The 20681-nt window shown below is 38.9% G+C and overlaps 1 protein-coding gene across 3 annotated transcripts in view; it reads right to left on the bottom strand.

The window, feature by feature from the left end:
* Positions 1 to 20681, bottom strand: part of LOC143718630 (uncharacterized) — a 35093-nt gene that overhangs the window by 8967 nt on the left and 5445 nt on the right. For 2 of the 3 annotated variants that reach the window (XR_013196459.1, XM_077209656.1), the window contains one exon: positions 19070 to 19222. Coding sequence is in view for 1 of the 3 variants with exons in the window: in XM_077209656.1 (XP_077065771.1) it covers positions 19070 to 19187 (118 nt within the window). In the remaining 2 variants the exon portion in view is untranslated. Of the gene's footprint in view, positions 1 to 13840; positions 14106 to 19069; positions 19223 to 20681 lie in introns of those variants that run through there. The other variant, XM_077209657.1, reaches the window with a different exon arrangement.

Here is a 20681-nt window from a genome sequence, read left to right as displayed (position 1 = left end):
ACTGATGCTTGTAGCATCTTTTTCTTTGGGTATAAAGACTCCCCCTGCTCGGCGCCATGCTCTAGGTACAACCTGCTTTTCCCATGCCACTTTTATCAATTTCCACAGAATCCTTAGAACTCCTGAATCACTCTTGTACACTCTGTACGGAACTCCATTAGGCCCTGGAGATGATGAAGCCCTTGCCTTTCTCACAACCTGCTCTATCTCTTTCCACTTAGGTGCACAGACTTCCATTTGGTATTCTGGTGGATTGACAGGTGAGATGTCTGACGGAATTGACATAGGCTCATGCCTTTTTGCATCTGTATGCGTTTCCTCCAAATATCTCTCTAGCTCAACCCTAGATGCTTTTAAAGTGCCATTCTTCTCACTGGTGAATAACTTCTTTATGAATTTGAATGGATCTTTATAGAAATTAGCCCTCGCACGTTCCTTCTTTTTGTAGCGTTTCCGTAGGCGCTCAGCTCTGCGTAATGTTGCAAGCTTATCTCTTATGGCCCTTTGTAAGAGATTGAGTCCCTCTTTCTGACTTTGTTCCGCTCTTTTCCATTGCTTCCTCAGCTGTCTCCTTTCTCTAACTAACCCTTCAATTTTCTGCTGCCGTCTAGACAATCCAGGAGTAGTTTGTACTTTTTCCTTCCTTTTTTCCACACCTAACCTCTCACTTCCATATGCGTAAATGATGTCCCCAAATTTATCCAGCTTCTTTTCAACTGTACCAGTTAATCTTTCCAATGCAAAGCATAGATCTGTGTTTACCGTGTCCCATGCAGTTTTCTCACTAGCTCTTGGCCATCTAACTCCAGGCCTATGCCCGTTGAGGTTCTTTTCTCTCTTATGCTGGTTAGTCTGACCGGGTTCACAAGAATCAATGTGTTCATCACTAACTGTGCAAACCCTCATCTCCTCTATGACAGGGGTGCTGATATCCTGCGAACTGTGGTTTGCTTCCTGTCGCTGGATTTCATTCGACTGACTTGACTGACTCCGTAAGAAGTACTGATCAATGCGAGGCCCTTGTCCCTTCTCCCTCAAGCATTTCATTTTCCCTTGATGAATCTTCAAACCCATGACCGTTGTCGCCTTGCTCCAGCCACAGACACAAGCTTGGAGTTCAATGGGTTTGCTAACTGCTGAACCTGAACTAGTCTTTTGTGAAGTACTCTCCATACTCATATCCGTTTCCATTCCAAAGTCGTTAACCATGTTGTCCACCATTGAGTCAGTCTATATATCAAACAGGGACACGTTTGTGTGCATTTTATTTTGTGATTTCACCTGAATGAATAAAGAGTCTCCACAACAGCGATTGATTGAAGTGCACGTCCGAGTGAAGACCGCGAGCCGAAAGAGAACACTGTATCCATGACACTGATTGCCGCGGCAACGAGCGCTCAGCTTGAGTTAAAAAACAACACATTTTAGCGCTAGATCTCTTATTTAATAGCGAATTAAATGTTTTTTTTATTTAATTTTATAAAATTTTATTTAATTTTTTTTTTACATTTATTTAATTTGCTACAGTTACTGCAAACACAATTTATATTATTTAACACTTTACTTTTGAAGAAAATACTTGAAGTACAGAATGTATTCCAGACCAGTTGTCTCACATTGGGAGTTTGATTTATTTAAGTAAGAATAAGACTACAGAGCTAAACACACTTTTTTTGTTGTTTAAAAGTTTACTTTTGTTGTGAACAAAACACTTGGAAGTAGCCTACAGGTTGTTTACTTGACCAGTTGTCTCAGGTTGAGAGAGTTTGATTTAATATGCTAGAGTTAAATGCACTTTATATGGTGTAACTGTTTACTTATCCTACAAAGATAATACTTGAAGTGCAGGATAAACCTCTTGCTGTCTGTCGACTCATTTCAACTGACTTCCAAAAAAATCCAAATTCTTTGACATATAGCCTAGCAACTTTTTCTTAACAGTAACGCAAATAGTTACTTTCCCTGGTAACGAGTTACTTTCATTATAGAGTAATTCAGTTACTAACTTTTTGGCACAAATAGTGAGTAACTATAACTAATTACTTTTTTAAAGTAACGTTCCCAAAACTGGTGACGTAAACGCGTACGCGACGAGAGCCACTGTGAGCAGATTTGCGTTTTTACCCTTTAGACAGGAACGTGACGGTGGAGCATAAGAGAATTCAACCAGGCGCTCAGGTGAAGTATATCCGTGATAGGTGCTCTTGGGATAGGGAAGGGTCCAATGAAATAAGATGCAGGTCCCAGGCACTCAAAAAATGGATAAGGAGGAGAAGGAGAAGGTAAAAAAGCCTTTATTTAAATATGGCTTATTTCATAATAAAAAAGTTACAAGCCAACATGTTTCGACCCACAAATGGTCTTCTTCAGGGCAAAGTAACATACGGAGCATTTTTAAGATTTCCACTCTGGAGGGTGGTTTCACCTTTTTGTTTTTAAGCCCCAAATAGCCGTCGCCGTGTAATATTGTAATATAGTGTAATATCTGATAAAATATTTTTACGTTTTCACCCGCGAGCGTTCTCTTGTAAACAGGGCCTTAGTGATCCTTAGGACATTGATTAGCTTGTTCAGGTGTGTTTGATTGGGTTGGAACAGAATTCTGTAGAACAGCGGCCCTCCAGGACTGAGGTTTCCCTGCCCTATACTCAGGAGCGTTGCACCGGGGGAAAAAGGGGACAGAGTGCATAGGGCCCAGAGACTTATAGGGGGGACATTGATGTCCCGTCCATAACAATGTCCTTCGAAATACCCGAGGAGCCCCTTCTTTTTGACCCTAAATGAAGACTGAAAAAGACCTTTGCTCCGATTGGAGGACATCAGACTTTGATGACTGCAGCACCACACAGCATCTTCTCAATAAAGAATCAAGATACACCAGATTCTCCTGGGCCCAGTTTTTCAAAAATTTAATCTGGATCAGAATGATCTGGATTTTGAAATCCCATGTTTTGCTTTCCAGGATCTGATAATCCATTTTACTTCCATGCCGGTTTTCAAAGAAAAATTGGATTATCCTGATCAAGATACACACTTTCTTTAGATTATCAAATCTGGATAGTGCTCTAAATGGAAGCACATTTCACAGTGCAGATTAGCCATGTAAAAAACAACAGGTAGAAGAGTCAATGTGGGGTCACTATAAGTGTTTTTATTTGAAGAGACCGAAAAAAGCTAAAAAGAACACAAACATCCCGACCCATACGTAGCCCCTAAAGGCGGGCATACACTGTGCGATGTCTGTGCGATTTCAGCAAGGTACCTACTCACACTGAACGAGTAAATCGCATGCCATGTAAAGCCAAAGTTCAGGATTTATGTGCTCACACTATACGGTCCGAACGTCAAGCTTGACTGCACACACTATACGTGTGAAATCTGTGCGATAAACCCACTTGCTGGGTTGAGCCTAGATGATATCATGTATCCAGAGATATTGTCAAAACAAGCATCAGCTATCAATATCAAGATGATTTAGCATTCCCAATTTATGTATTAAATTATTATTAGTATTATTGTATTATCATTATTAGGGAAGGCCTAGGCTAATTTTATTATTAAATTATTAAATTGATCTGCTATTATAATTAATTTGCCACGCAATAATTTCACAGCACATCACTGCAACGAGCTGTGAGGATAATAAAATATTACATAGAAGCTTACTCCTCCTCATTGAAAATTGTAAAACATTTAGTTCGATTACAATGAATTATAGGCATATAATTATAACAGTCTATAATATGTCCGAACACTGCAATAATTAGTCATCAATGAAAATTAAAAAGATTTATTTCAAAAACATTGTTTAACAAATTAATAAAAGAGGCATGGCGTTACATCACAGGTGGCTTTGAAGACGTGGGTAATAACTGGACAAACTGGAGGTAAGCAATAGTAATTTGTAGCTAGTTTGAACTACAGAACTTAAAGATCTCCCTCTTTTCGTTTTTTTTTTTTTTTTTTTTTTTTGCTGCAGATTGAAATGGTTAACATTCTGTTTTCGCGTAGGCGCAGTGAGGGATAAAACACTGAGTTTAGGGCAATCGGTTCGGAGCTCTGCTTCAACTGTGCGATATAGTCACGAGGATCGACCAAAATTTCTGACATGCCAGAAATTCATCCGATCATCCGATTGCCGATCGGGAGAGGTTATCGCCTCTCGTTTCTCCGTGTACACTGCACGACAAACGACGCACGACAAAGCTGAAAATCATCCCGACCCGAAAAAGAGTCGCACGAGTCAGAATTCGGCTCAAAATCGGACGAAAATCGCACAGTGTATGCCCGCCTTTAGGCAGGAGTGTCAAATTCAGCTCCTGGAGGGCCACAGCCCTGCAGAGTTAAGCTTAATCTCTAATTAAACACACCTGATCCAGCTAATCAAGTCCTTCAGGCTCATTTGAAAGCTACAGATGTGTGTTGGAGCAGGGTTGGAACACCTGCACACCTGCCCTTAAAGGGATAGTTCACCCAAAAATGACAATTCTATCAGCAATTACTCACCCTCATGTTGTTCCAAACCCGTAAGACCTTTGTTCATCTTCGCAACACAAATTAAGATATTTGTGATTAAATCTGAGAGCTGGATCACTCCTCCATAGGCTTCTAAGGGATTGAAACTTGTTCCCCGAAAAGTTATTAAAGACATCGTTAAAATAGTCCAAGTGACTACAGTGGCTCAATCTTAAGTTTATCAAGCGACTAGAATACTTTTTGTGCGCAAAAAAACAAAAATAATGACTTCTGCTCCACTGCTTTGCACATGCGTAGAAGTGCGAGAAAATAAGTCATTATTACGAGAAAGTTTCTCATTATTACGAGATGTTAAAGGCACACTATGCAGAAATTCCGTTTTTGTCAAACAGCGCCCCCATGAGTCGTAGAGTACTTGTGTTTAACGTTACTGTCACGTAACATTTTTACATGATTGCAGCTAAATTACAAGTAAATAGCCTATAGCCTAGGCCTACTGTATAATTTCATTTGTGTTTTTGAGTGTAATGTAAACATTACAAAATGCCAGATGACATCAATAAAGTTACATGTACATCGCATTATTTCGTAACAATGTCCGTTATGATGTCGTTAGACATGATTATTGAAATTTTGAAAATCGATTTGCATTATAGCCTGAGGCAAGACACTTTCACCAGAAAAATAAATAAACAAACATGACTATCAGCCTGCAGACATTAGGATAGTTATCCTGAAAGATTATTTATTATAACCATCGTAAACTAGCATGTTAGTGTTTAACGTTACTAGCTACCAGATTGATAATTCGCTACTCTACTAGCATTACTTGATTCATGAAGATAAATGGAGGACCAGATAGATTCCGTAACATGGCCAGCCATGTTATTCAGCCTTTTACATTTCGCGAGAATAACGAGAGAGAGCCGGTCGCGCGCTTGCAAACTCTCACCGTCTTCAAACTGTCTTGCTCTCCCTCCAATATTGATCCTCGTCCGGCCTTTTAATTTGTCACTCTCCCTTTTTCTTTTTTTAGTCTCCACTGACAAAACCTTTGCCTTCTTCCTTTTAGTTGTTGCTTGTAGTTGCAACAACATACAGACGGGTATCAAACGCTAGTTGGGCTCTCACGTCAGAATCATGAGGAAGTGGGGGAAGTGACGTATGCCGTAAAGCAGTCGAATTTTGTAGTTCTTTTTGTGCTCGGGTTCCTACCCGAAACCCGAAGTTACATAGTGCCAGTAAAAGCCATACAGACACTGTCAGGCTACGGCAGACGTGTCATTCAACCTATTGTAAGTCAATGTACCATCTCAAGGGTCTTGGAAATATATTATGAAGTTTGAAAAACTACATAGTGTCCCTTTAAGTCATTATTACGAGAAAGTTTCTCATTATTACGAGATGTTAAGTCATTATTATGAAAAAATGTCTCATTATTATGAGATACTTAAGTAATTATTACGAGAATGTTTCTCATAATTATGACTTATTATCTCATTATTATGAGAAACTTTCTCAATATAATGAGATACTAAGTCATAATTATGAGAAACTTTCTCATTATTATGACTTAGATAATCTTTTTTTTCTTACTCAACTATGGCGGAAACGGGCTTCCATAAGATTTACATTGAAGCTTCAAGTTTATTTCTATTTTATTTGTACTGTTTGGGTATCAGTGTTAAAGAGCTGATGAAAACATTGGCTTCTAAGGCATTTGTGAAATAAAATTTAGTATATGACTAACATTTTTATTTTTTAATCAAAAGATTGTGCACCTTTTCCAGATAAGTAAAAGTCTCATCTCTTGTTCATTGATGCTGCTTGGGTTAAGGTAAGGTCATTCAAGTTTGGGTAAAGGTAATATTCTGTCAGCACACCACATTTTGGTGAACCAAAATACATTAAAAATATGTAATACATTAAAAATATGTAACTGTTCTATTTAAACTTTGTTAAAGGTGCAGTTTGCAGTGTCCAAAGGTCTGACTGGATTGTCCTGCACAGATAAGCAGCGCCACTGGAACTCAGGGATACAGCGCAATTTAGTCCCCAAAAGGTTGAGCAATATATGTTTCAGGCACCACAAAGAAAGTTCTGATGTCTCTGAGAACATCCTGCCCATCTTTCCATCTCTACCGCCAACCCCTGCCTACAGCCCACATGGAGCACTGAAGATGAGCTAAAAAGTCGCCAGTGTTCCAGTGGGCAGCCTTCTGGACAAATGCATCTCTGCTGAACCAGATCAAATTCCAGCAGCTCCCACACAGCTCCAGCAGCCTGATAGTGAACATGGCACGGATATACAGTGCCAGAATGCATGTCATTTTATGATATGTATATTAAATTAGATGGAGATAAATGTGCCAGTTTGGAGGAGTTCACTAAAATGCAGAGTGCCTCCCACTTGTGGTTTGATGCTCGTAAATTAAAGGAGAACTCCGGGCAAGTTTTAAGTTAATATTGATCGTTATACCTTTGCGAGTACTGTCTAAGAAAAAAACCCGAACCGGATTGGTGCTTGCAACACGGAGCTGCGACTGCGAATGCCCAGAGCTCCCACTCAGCTAAAACGTCAGTTATGGGGGCATATACATAAAGAGTGTCTTTGTGCCTCTTAACAGACACAAAAATGCAATTAAAATGTCTGTCCAACATGAACAGGCCCCTTACATGTGAACAAGATGCGTTTAGCAACTTAGCCATTGTTTAAATTCACCTAAATAGTGTTTTAGACTGCTGAGTCCTGTGGGAAGTTGTAGCCGGAAAAGTGTTCAGGTGGGAGGAACGTAGTGTGTGTGAAGAGTGATGATCGGAGTTGCTCACAGGTGAAAAAGAAATGGTTCGCGTTTGTGCGATTCCGAATTGTGGCAACAGAATGCGAAAATATAAGAACTTAAATTTTCATCGTCTTCCTTTCCATGACCTCAAGATTCCGCAGTTGTGGCTAGTTGAACTTCAACTTGATGTGCAAACTCCTATACAAGTACTACGCGCTAAAGATTACCGCATTTGCAGCGAACACTTTGAAAAGGATGACTACACAGACACAACACAGCGGGGCCGGTTGAAGAAAAAAGCCATTCCGTGGACGAAGACGTGTGCAACCACTGTGGAGGTAATGTAAACTTTATTTATCCTTCCATTTGGGCAAACACGGCTTGAGGAGAGATGTGCAGTAATATGTTTTTGTAGTCTTATTTGCAAAACTTTAATTATTTCACTAGCTTCTATGTCTTATGTCAATTATATTTGTGTTTTGCTAATTTCTATGAGAATACAATGCACTTGCTAGAGAGAATACGGGGAGGGGGAGGTGTGTGATGATCACACGCTACGACCTCTCTGGGAAAATACTATCCGAATGACCACACTAAATGATAGATATACATACAAATAGTGGACAAATAGTTCCTACAAGACTACAGCTTGCCGTCCAAAACACTATTTTGGTGAATTTAAACAATGGCTAAGTTGCTAAACGCATCTTGTTCACATGTAAGGGCCCTGTTCATGTTGGACAGACATTTTAATTGCATTTGGTGCCTGTTAAGAGGCACAAAGACACTCTTTATGTGTATGCACCCATAACTGACGTTTTAGCTGAGTGGGAGCTCTGGGCATTCGCAGCTCCGTGTTGTCCTTCGCAAGTCCTCTGGGTTTTTTTTTTTCTATAGACAGTACTCACAAAGGTATAACGATCAAGATTAACTTAAAACTTACCAGGAGTTCTCCTTTAAGAGTAACTGCTAGCTCTGTAAAAAAGGTCCCCGTGCATGCATCTACTAAAACGGAGGTATTACTTATTGGTCCAAAAAACTACCCACAATACAATTTTAATTTAGAAGGATGTCCTGTTACTTTATCCACTAGAGTAAAAGACCTGGGTGTTATACTAGACCGCAACTTGTCTTTCGAAAATCATATTCCATATATTACAAGAACAGCCTTTTTCCACCTTAGAAACATTGCTAAGCTACGTAACATGCTATCTGTTTCTGATGCAGAAAAGTTAGTTCATGCATTCATGACATCGAGAATAGATTACTGTAATGCTTTATTGGCTGGTTGTCCTGCATCCTTAATAAACAAGCTACAGTTAGTGCAAAATGCAGCCGCTAGAGTTCTTACTAGATCAAGAAAATATGAACATATAACACCAATTTTATCATCTCTACACTGGTTACCTATTAAGTTCTGTATCATTTACAAAGTAATACTAATGACCTATAAAGCCCTAAATGGTGATTTGATTTATTTGATTTTATTTATTAGGATCCCCATTAGCTGATGCAACAAGATGCATCCGCTACTCTTCCTGGGGTCCACACAAAATACATGAATAAAACGCACTACACAATCAATGCACAGATTAACATATTACAAAATATACACAACCAATGCACAATCATACACTAAAAACAACAAATTCTCATGGAATACAAATATACATGTATATACGTACACACACATATATACACATATATTCATTTTGTTTATAAAGCCAAGAAGTGATCCTTTTAGCCTCCCATCAACCGTTAACCAGAAGAGTTTGCCGTGCATTTTAATAACATTAGCCCTTATTGTACAGCAAAGGGCTAAACAAGCAGCTCTATTCTGAACCCTCTGTAGTTTCCCTAAATTCTTCTTTGCAGTTCCTGACCAAACCACAAAGCAATAATCTAAGTGAGATAACACTAGGGTCTGCAAAACATGTTTAGTTAAAAAACGAATAACACCTTTTAACTACAGATATATTTCTCCCCATCTTTTTCACCACTTCTTCTATATGTCTTGACCACGACAAAGTACTATCTAAGGTTACCCCAAGAAGCTTTGTTTCATTTACCTGCTCAACAGCAACATCATTTAGTACTAAATCCAACATGGGCCTTGTTTTTAATGAACATTTTGTTCCAAATAAGATACTTTTAGTCTTGGCTATATTTAAGACAAGTTTATTATCAGTGACCCAATTAAATACCATCTGCAACTTGTTATTGAGAGATGCAGTAATGTTTTCTAAACCTGGTGCAGGCATATAAAGTGTTACATCATCTGCATACATAGACACAGAAGCTCTTTTACAGACCAGTGGGAGATCATTCGTAAAGATAGAGAAAAGCAATGGTCCTAATGAAGACCCTTGTGGAATCCCACATGCTACAGACCTTACCTCAGAGAAGCTTCCATTGAAATACACCTTCTGTGTTCTATCTGTCAAGTAGCTCTCTACCCATGCTAATGCAGGTGGTGTAAAGCCATAACATTTGAGTTTACCTAGTAACAAACTATGGTTGATTATGTCAAAGGCAGCACTAAAATCTAATAATACTAGTCCTACAATATTTTGGTGATCAATATACTTTAAACAATCATCTGTCATTTGTACAAGAGCTGTACAAGTTGAATGTCCTTCTCTATAAGCATGCTGGTATGTGCTTAATTCATTCATAGTGAAATAACTTTGTATCTGGTTAAAAAAAAAATCGAAAAGTTTACTTATAGTAGGTAACAAACTGATCGACTGTTAGAGCCAGAAAAGACAGCATTACGCGTTCTACCTATGATATTATTTAAGGTGCTCCAGAGCTTTTTTCCATCATGTTTTATACGATTAATCCTGGATTCATAGTATAGTTTCTTCTTCTTTCTATTCAGGTTGGTGACATAATTCCTCAATTTACAATATATTTGCCAATCATATAAGAAACCAGACTTCTTTGCCACTTCTCTTGAATTTTCTCTTTGACCCATGTATCCTTTTAATTCCTCATCAACCCAAGGAGCCCTAGCATCTCTAACAGTCAGCCTCCTAACAGGTGCATGCTTATCCATAACTGGGGCCAGCAATTTCATGAATACATCAAGTGCAATATCTGGGTCTTTCTGTTGAATGAGATCAGACCAACAGATATTTCTAAAATCCTCCACATATGAATCACAGTAAAAATCCTTGTACATTCTTTTATATACAATTTTTGGCCCCGCCTTTGGAACTTAAGTTTTCCTGGATAAGACCACCAAATTATGATCACTAAAGCCGATCAAAATTGATACAGCTTTAGAACAGAGTTCAGCTACATTAGTGTTAATATGATCTATACATGTGGATGATATAAGTCCTATCGTATTAATACATTCCCTGGTTGGCTGGTTAATAACCTGAACCAGATTACAGGCCTCAGATATAGTAAGAAGTTTCTTTTTCAGTGAACATTGTGATGCAAGAAAATTAATGTTAAGGTCTCCCAGGACATAAACTTCCTTATTTTCATCACATGCTCGCTCAAACATTTCTCCCAGATCGTCAAGATACTGATTTCCAGAGCCTGGTGGCCTATAAAAGCATCCCAACAACATAGGCTTTAAATGGGGTAGGTGAACTTGTAACCATAACATTTCAACGTCACATGACATAGAATCTTCTCTGATTTTAACTGGGATGTGGTTCTGAATGTACATGGCAACTCCACCCCCATAAACATCCCTATACCTTCTATAGATACTATATTCCTGTATCTCTACTATTGCATCATCAAATGTATTGTCTAAATGAGTTTCAGAAATAGCTAAATTATTAATATTATGAGATGTTAACATTACTTATGTATGGAATTTTGTTTCTCAAACTACAAATATTTATATGAGCTATTTTTAAGCCTTTCTTGGGAAATGACATTAATATAGTGTCTAAAAATTAACACACGTTCAGTACAAATGTATGTAGGCCTATAGTCCATGTGAGTATTCACTTAAACCCGCATTCTTAGCTGATCTTTCCATTTGGACCTGTCATCCTCTGGGAAGGAGAATGAACAATATGTCTGTCATGGCGAATGTAGGCAATGTTTCCCTTTGCTCGTTCAGCCTTCATGACCGGAACTAATTCCCTATATAATTCACTTTTTCCTTACGGCTTCAGAATAGTCCTCATAAAAGTAAATGTTCGTACCTCTCAGTTTGTGTACCCTGGTCATCACAGCTGCCTTGCCTTTCCATCTTAAAAACTTGACAATTATCGATCTGTGTCGGTTTCCTGCTGTTGTAGAATCACTCATACGACGGGCTCGTTCCACCGCGATCCGTTCTTCATTCATTTCTAACTTTTCGGCTATTACGCGGCGGACTTTGTTCTCGGTTTCTTCCTCATTCTCACGTTGCGATTCAGGAATTCCATCAATAATAATGTTATTCATTTTCGACCTCGCCTCAAGATTGTCGATTTTCCCATCCAGTAATGGCGTCGATTTGCACACTTTGTTTATATCCCCACGTGCCTCTCGGCACATTTTAACAATCTCTTCTGTGTTCTTCTCTTGATTATCCACCTGCGCTTGTGTGTAGTCCAAACTCGCTTATTTGTTGTTTCCATAAAGAGTTGTAAAAACTTAAAGTTTTTTTCCTGAAGATCCATCATTTAACATTTCCGTTAGAACATTCACCGAAACATATTCCTCCTCAACAGCAGACTCTTTCTGAGACTTCTTAGGAGCCATGTCACAGTCATGCAGACATCCCAACCTGGTTTAGCTCCTGTGTATTTAATGGACCTCCTATCGCCCTACAATCCATTGTGTTCTTTAAGATCACTAAATTCGAGGCTTCTGGTCATTCCTAGGATATCTAAGTCCACTAAAGGAGGGTGGGCGTTCTCACATTTAGCTCCTAAACTCTGGAATAGCCTTCCTGATATTGTTCGAGGCTCAGACTCGCTGTCCCAGTTTAAAACTAGATTAAAGACGCATCTCTTTAGCCAAGCATTCACATAATGCTTACCTTTTATACTAGGGGTGTAAATCGGAGCCTACATGACGATTCGATACGATACCGATTTCTTAAGCCAACGATTCGATTATTTTCGATACTTCAGAATTCGCCGCGATACGATTCGATACGATTCAATAATCGATATTTTTACGTGATATCTATTAAGTTTCAAATAAATCAACAAAAATGTTTATAATTTGCCTTTTATTGAGAATACATGAACAGTATTCTATTCACATAATGTGTATGTTGTGCTCAATGCACTGCAAATAGAACAGCAATTATAACAGTTACTGCATACAATTCAAAACTTGATTCTATCGAATCCTGGTGCGTTTCCGTGCATCTTACGTCATCGCAAACGTGCACCACGCATGATAGAAAACAGAACGCGGGTCAATATATTGTTTTTTTATTTTTTTATTTGGTGCTATTATGCACAGCTGAGTGAACAATACCGGTTTACTGTGTGTCGCATTTGGCTTTTTGCTGATTGCAAACGCAGGAGAGAGTGGATTCCCATTAATTTGTTGCCCTGAGTCCACGCGCTATGTGTGTGCGAATACACACCAGACTCACTCTCGCTCTTATCCAAAGTAAATTATCAACACTATCCTCCCTTACATGTGTTTTATTTAACTAAATACATCAAAATCAGCTAAAAAGAATGCGCAGGTCACTTACTTCCAGAACAAGTGCGCACCCGAGTCCGTGATGGTTTCACATTCACGCGAGCCGCGGCACGGTTCGAGTGCAACCGAACTCAGCGCACCTCCTCCAGGCAGTCTCGGGTCTGGTACCCCAGTGCGCACCAGGGTCCACATGACAGATAGCGTTTACATAATTAGCGATTTTTCATGCGAACCGTGCCCGTTCCGAGTTGGTGTGAAAGCACCCTAGACTTTTCAAGTAAGCTGTTGAAATAGCCTTTTGTACACATTAGCGCCTGTTTGTTTACGTTAGTATCTGCTAGCTTGGAATTCGCCGACTAAGTGACTGAGGGTGCATTCACACTGGCAGTTTAGTTCGGTGACTAACTAACGTTAGCCCAGTGCATAACAACAATCGTTTGTACGCATATGAGCGGATGCTGAAAATAGACAGGCGGCAAAACAAACACATTAATCGATACTCATGCGGACACATCGATGCATCAAATCGTCGGCTGTATAATCGATGCATCGATACGAATCGATTAATATTTACACTCCTATTTTATACTACTGTTGAATCAGATCGAATTCATAAATATTATGAACAGCAGCTATGCTAATTATTTCCCATCTGCTTTTCTGCTGTTATCTAGGTAAATGGCGTTCGTCAGCTCCAGTTTGTATCCAGCCTCTCACGGAGACTCCAGATGCCTCAACACGTGCGATGAGATGACTAAACGCCTGTGAAGAGACGACTCAACGCCGGCGATATGTTATGCCCTAAATTAATACATGATTAACTAACTGTATTTTTCTGTGTACATTTCTGAAATTTACTTTCTGTAAAGCTGCTTTGATACAATATGTATTGTGAAAAGCGCTATACAAATAAATTTGAATTGAATTGAACTAAGCCAGATAATTTTCTTAGAGAGCACCTGTTTCCTAGGTTCCATGGGAACACTGCAACCAGGTATGGCCAGGAGAATGAGGAGGTGGCCTACGCATGGGTTTACAGTTGAGAAGAGAGGTACTGTAGTTAGTGTCACGGAACCATGACTTTCTGCAAGCCCAGATGGCATGGTTAACTCCACAGAGCTGCTGGAGATTAAACGTCCTGTTCTGACCAAGAACTGTGCATCTCTGGCTGAAGTGCTTTCCAGCAAGCTCACAGATGTGAAGATGGTGGACGGGGTTCCACAGCTGCAACCAAATGGATCCCGTGGTTACTACTGTAGTGTTACAAATTTATTAAATGTTTTATTTTAGGTTCCAATACAATAGTATATAAACTGAGAAAGTTTAGTAGACTGCATTTAGCATTTGAAGTATTAATGATGATATCAGAATTATCAGCAAGAGATTCATTGCCAGTCCTGATCTCTCTATTGTAAGTCAAGCAATTCAGGTGTCGGACATTAGCTTTTGTCTGTATGCACTTCCTGGCCATTAAGATGGGTGATACAGATGGGCTGATTGGATTGCCATCTATACATGACACTGTTATGCTGATTGGATTAGCATCTGATGTCACAAACCTGCCTGTTCCTGTCTGTCCAGAGCTCTCTATTCGTTGAAGAGTCTGGCTGATTGGATTAGGATATTTACATTTGAATCACACTGTTATGCTGACGAATATCAGGGTTGGGGAATTTCCGGTAACGTACTGATTCCTGTACTTCACATTTACATGCTTTGTTCAGATTGCCTCCCCATCAATATGTAAATCCCTCCCCCTTGGAAAGATATAAACACTGTGTTTTTAGCTATCGAGTCAGACTTGGTGACTACAGCATCGCAACAGCAAAGTCTTCAATAAAGAGTAACTTCTGCATTGAAAGATATCCCAACGTCTCCTGGTCTTTCGCTTCTAAGTCTCCTACACTTAAGAAGAAAAGGTTTACAACACTACCTTCAAGTACAACTAGGTATGTTTTGTACAAGACTAGAGAGATGCAAGCTGCTTGTCTGGGCTCCATCTGAGAAAGTTGTCATTGATGTGCCATTTGATTTGGAGTATTGTTCACAAGTTCTACCTAAACCCAAGTTCTTCTATTTTAGTCACATGCTGCCAAGGATTGTAGATGAGTTTCAGTCAGGCAGACTCATACTGTGCCATAAATATGTACATATGTGTAAATAGGCTCAGGTTCTAGTCTTTAACCTGCTGTATGGGCATGCCAGACACCAGCTTTCCTGTGTCTGTGTTGATGTGTGATGATACCTAACTGTTAATAATTGTTCTGCTGACCCTTTGTTAGGCTAGTTCCTTGATGTTTTTCTTTTTATAGCTAGCGCTCAGTTTTACACACGAAGGTGATGTTTTACCATTTTATAAGTGAATAATTGCAATTACATTCAATGTAAACAAATGACATGAGTTAATAAATTCCATTAGTGAAATACTGTATCATCTTGCCAGTTTATGTACATAAAATACACTTTTTTAGTTATTTACATGTGGTTAGGACAACATCCACTCGATCAAAATATGACTAAATACAACAAATTACATTATCAATTGAAATTAAAACAAATTGAAAAATTTAATAATACACATTTTAGTTGGACACAAGTTAAACTGAATACCTTGGTCCAAAGCAGGCCAACTTGGGCTTGAGGAGTGGTCATGAATAGAGGCAGAGTTTACTTGAGTCTGGAGACGGCAGCGCCGGGTGAGTCCATACACCAGCTAACATCATCATTAAAGACTTGTAAAATCATTTTAGCTCAAAACTCACTTTCTTGCTTGAATACCTTCTGTTTGTGATCTGATGTGGATTCTGATCACAGTATAAGACAGAAATATTTATATGCGATGCAAAAGACTATGCGCACTAACCATTAGCCTACTATAGTAAACATGGTAAAAATGAAGAAATCAGACAAATCATATAGGCTATCACAATAATGTTTTATTTTATCTGTCAGTATGTCTTGTCTCTTTAAACCGGACTTTTTGATATTTATATTTAGCTCTGCATATATTATAAAAAAATAAAGCAACTCTGGTTTTTCGAGAGCTTCCTCTGTTTCTCTGACTGAAAATATAACTGTATTGGGAGATACAGTTCGTATCTTCAGTTCGGGCTCCTCAGTTCGTTTTCTTGGTGGCATATTTGTAGAAATATTTATTCTTTCTAAATGTGATGTAAACATAGGCTATGTCATGTCTGTGACAACAAATAAACAGAAACAGACGCGACTGAATAATGTGTGTCCTCTTTCTTTTGTGAAATAATGGTAAACCACTTTATTGCTGTGTGACTAATGTGCAATCTTGACACAAGTGAATTCACTATGGTCAGTGTATCACTTTTTATTGTAATCCTGTGGTGATTTCTTTCTGATTAGTTTTCTGATAAAACTTCCATTTGTTGGTGAAATGATGGGTTTGTGTGACGTTGTTCCAGAGAGGCGTGTTACAGGCGGGTTTTAGTGAGGCACTGCGGAGCTTCTGGCCCGACAGTGGAAACACATCATGGTTTTGCTTAACAGTGGATTTGGGCTCGGTGCTACAGGTCCAAGGCTCTTTTAAAGCCCTGACCCGACAGTGGAAACACGGCTATTGTTTGTCTGGAGCTGCTGTGCTGCTGGCGACTAACAACTTACTCTTTTTTGTATTTACTGTTATGTACTGCATATACATTTTTTTGCTTCCTTGTCATTTGTTCATCAGCTTTTCTTTATTTTTCCTGAAGCATTATTTTGATTAGCTTCTGCTATGATAAATAGACATCCACTCTTGCATTGTGTGTGTAATGGAGGCCAGCTAGTAACGCTAGAGAATCTGGTGTTTAGCATCCTTGTTAGCACGCAGGGCTAGCATGCTGGCAATCGGGGTTCGAGACCAATTTGGAGCGAGGCGAGAAATTGCCTTTATTATTTAAAATCTCCCCCTCATCCCTCAGCGCTACCAACTGTAGAAGTTAGCAGCACCGGTGCTACTGCTTTCAAATGTTAGTCTGAATCCCTGCTTGAGGTGTGCCAACCGTAGTTCAAGTGGAAAAATTGACTGCTGGCCGTTGAATTATTAGAAAATAATGCACACAATAATGCACACATTAAACTAAGTAAAAACTTATTACTGAGAAACATCCTGCTCAAGGCTTGATCAATATGGTAAAATCAACACCATTGTTACTGTCTACAGAGTGAACAATCGCTGAGGATTGGAAATTCTGATATGGTTATGGGTGTTTCGTTTCCAACACTCGCTGTAAGCAGTCGACCAACAGATTGGGTCATCTGACCAATCAGAGCAGAGTAGACCAATCACAACAAACTGAGTAATCTGACCAATCAGAGCTGAATAGCTCACGGAAAGGAGGAGTTTAGAGAGACTGAATCTTCATATGAATAATTTTAGATTCTTTGAGAAATGAGGTAAAGTGAAATGAATATTATGAGAAAATGAAAGTGTTTTTGATTTTGGATACATGTAAATCTGTTGTTGGAAACTCCAAAACAAAATGAGGAACCTTTAAAAAAGCATAATAGGGGCGAAATATTTTTTGTCCTGTTTCATATATTAGTGGTTCCCTCTTTTCTACCAACAACATTCGAGCTAAAGTCTGATTTTGTGTTGCTTTGACAAAGGATGTGAAATTTTAAAACAAAAGGTGGATATGATGGACTACCAGAGAAGATCAGCAGCTTTAAACATCTCTGAAGCCGCTCATATGATCCACTCAGTTATTACTTATTTATTGCTTTATTTACTACTATTTAGGAGTGTGACGGTTATTATATAACCGTGAGAACGACGGTTATAGTTGAACACCGTCATTAGAACTCTATAACCGCCAAAACCGTGTTATTAAAATATTTTTTACAAACATTTTTTATTATAGAGAATGTTTAAATACTAATATCAGCTTACGAGGGAAACGGAGGCGGAGTTAGTGGTGGTGCTGCTGCTACTGCTGGAGATGATTCGGGAGAAATCTCTGCCCCTTTACCGATCAGAGCGCGCGCTGACACGGAGTAGAGCCTTGTTTATACTCGATGCGTCCGTTTCTTTTACTGTCTATGGTCCGCACGAGCGCGAAGGTGTGCGCGGCAAAAATGACGCGTTGGGTGCGCAAGACCGGCAAGACCCCATTTCGCATTGCTGTGAGCACAGCTTTTTTTTGTAACAGCGCCCGCGCGGCATCCGAGGATGAACACTTCAAGCCGAATCTGCCCGAGCATGTTGGCTACGTCACACCGCACCGGCAGCCAGTTTGCGCGTCTAAATTGCAGTTCATTGCAAAGTTTTTTTTGTTAAGGTTTTGTTTACTGTGTGTGATTTATTTAAAACAAAGCACGTTCATTGTAAAGTTTTTTTTTTTTGTTAAGGATTTGTTTACTGTGTGTGATTAATTTAATGGAAAGCACATTCACTTCTAGTCGTCTTGCTGTTGCATTTTAAATAAACATAGAGCAAGTAGATCAGTGTCTGCTCCTTTATTCAAACTAAGTTGTCCTATAGACCTTATGCACCAGAGAAACGAGGGCGCCGCCATCTTTGGAATATTATCTTTGAACTTCCGTTTTTGCGGTCGCTCTGTATATTTCTATGGCATCGCTGTCCAGGAGTAATTAGCTGGTGAAGTTGATTTACTTATATGTAGAGTTAACGAAAGGTACCATGAGCATTGTAATGTTTATCATAAGCATTGTAAAGCATATGTGTTAACAAATGGACCTTGGAATTTTTTTAAACTAGCCGTTCATTCATAACTACGCAAGATCGCTGTGAAAATACAGACCGAAGTCAAAAGACAACGAGCTCAGTGCTGAAAAGGGGCGTGGCTCCATAAGGTCTATAATAACAGACGAACGACGCGACCTCCCACGCCCCCGACGACGTTTATGTTACGAACCGTCACATTTGACTCACGTCATAACCGTCATCACCAATTCTGAAACCAGCAACTACTATTTATGTTCAGGTATGTTAAAATGTTAGTAGAGCACCTTTGAGGATGAATATAAAATTACTTTTTTATTGTTATCTATTCAGAAGTAGACATTGAGTATATTACACAGAATAATTATTTTGTTTAGGCTACTAATGTATATTATTTTCTGCTTTTTATACTTTTGTATATTCTCTATTTCTGTAGAGCTGAACATTTTAATACGGATCAAATGACTGAATTTAGCTTTGAGAATGAACCAACCTTTTTGTTCAGTATCTTCATGTTTGACTCTGAATGTTTCTTCAATCTTCACGTCTTCACTCTCCTCTTTAATAAACACCATCTTTATGTTTGCAATCTCCTCTTTAATAAACGCCATCCAGTCACGTGGATCTCAGCTTCAGTGTGTTTGTCCTGTTTAAGATGAGAATAATTAACAGAAATAAAAATAAATCCACATTTAATATCTGAGTGTGTCTCAATCAGCTCTAGTTCAGTAGTTCAGTTCACTGCTAAGGGAGTTAATGGATTTTAAACCCCCTGATTACAATTGGTATGATGAATTATAAATTATACTTAATCTTCTTGCTGCATTAGGACATTTTTGGTCATTTTCAGTTTAATTTCTTTTACCATTTCGGCTGTTTGAATGAAAATGGTATGTAATTTAGCGAAATTGTGACTTTTTGGACAAATTTTAAAAAAATTATCCCATGTTGCATAATATGTATTACACACACTTAGGGCTGGGACGGTTACCGCATTACCGCGGTCACGTGACTCCAACCGCGGGTCTGAGCTCGTCACATTCATCACCACAAAAAAAAAAAACATTGGCCTGCACATGTGTGCACGTTGTGTCTATGACATGGATTCATTGATTCTGATGACATGAATTTTGTCTAATGATACTGTGGCTTACATGGATTCAAGGTTTTCTAAACAAAACTTATAATCAAAAGATGGAGCAAATCCGACCTTTCGCGAGTTGAGGAGCGCAATGTTCCATGACACATAATATTTGTATTAGAGACACATTCCATTCGTATTAGAGATGCGAATGACACATTCCATTCGTATTAGAGATGCGCGGATGGGCTATTATTATTTCATCCGCAACCGCATCACAAAACTCATCTGTCCGCCATCCACCCGCACCAACGTATTTTGATCATTTTTAGAAACCGGATCCGCGGCGCTGACTGTTTTAAGGTCTATGAGCGATGCGAGGCGCTGCTGCCGCGAGGCTAGAAAGCTCTTCGCTGTCCTAGAAAGAACACTGATCCAATGCAGAAAAGATATTTAAAGGCTAAAATCCCTAGTATAGTGGCTATGTTGTATCCCCAGAATATCAGCAGTGAACTCCGTCTCCGATCGCCACACAGGGATAAATATAAATAAGTAAAAATCTTATAACGCACATCGGCAAAACTGACCTTACCTGACTAGGCTACTGTAGACTAAAATTTTATCATTTCGTTTTGAATTTTGTTTAAAAGTAGACATTTAGGCCCAGCCTACGCCGAGTTTCGGGACGAGCTCCAGTTCACGCGCAAGAGACCGCACCGGCGCTTCCACGTCCTCCTGATTATATGTCTGCTATATTTGCTTCTTATTTATTAATTCCAGGCAATTAGTTAATGAAACAGTGATTAAAATTAAGGTACAATTTATACAAAACGAAATTTTATTTAAAGAAAGGCTTTCTACCAAACAAAACTTAACAAAGTGGTCAAAATCGTGTCTGACCCATCTTATGATCCTATCTTACTCATGCTGTTCACTTTTCATATAATCGTCATAAATTAAATAAAAAATAACACTATATTATGTAAACATAAATATGGGGTATAATATCTGTAAGACATGTTGC

The sequence above is a fragment of the Siphateles boraxobius genome, unplaced genomic scaffold, assembly GCF_051911475.1.
Source record: "Siphateles boraxobius isolate OS27281-9 unplaced genomic scaffold, OSU_SipBor_1 61, whole genome shotgun sequence".
NCBI lineage: Eukaryota > Metazoa > Chordata > Actinopteri > Cypriniformes > Leuciscidae > Siphateles > Siphateles boraxobius.
This window is presented reverse-complemented; position numbering and strand designations above follow the sequence as displayed.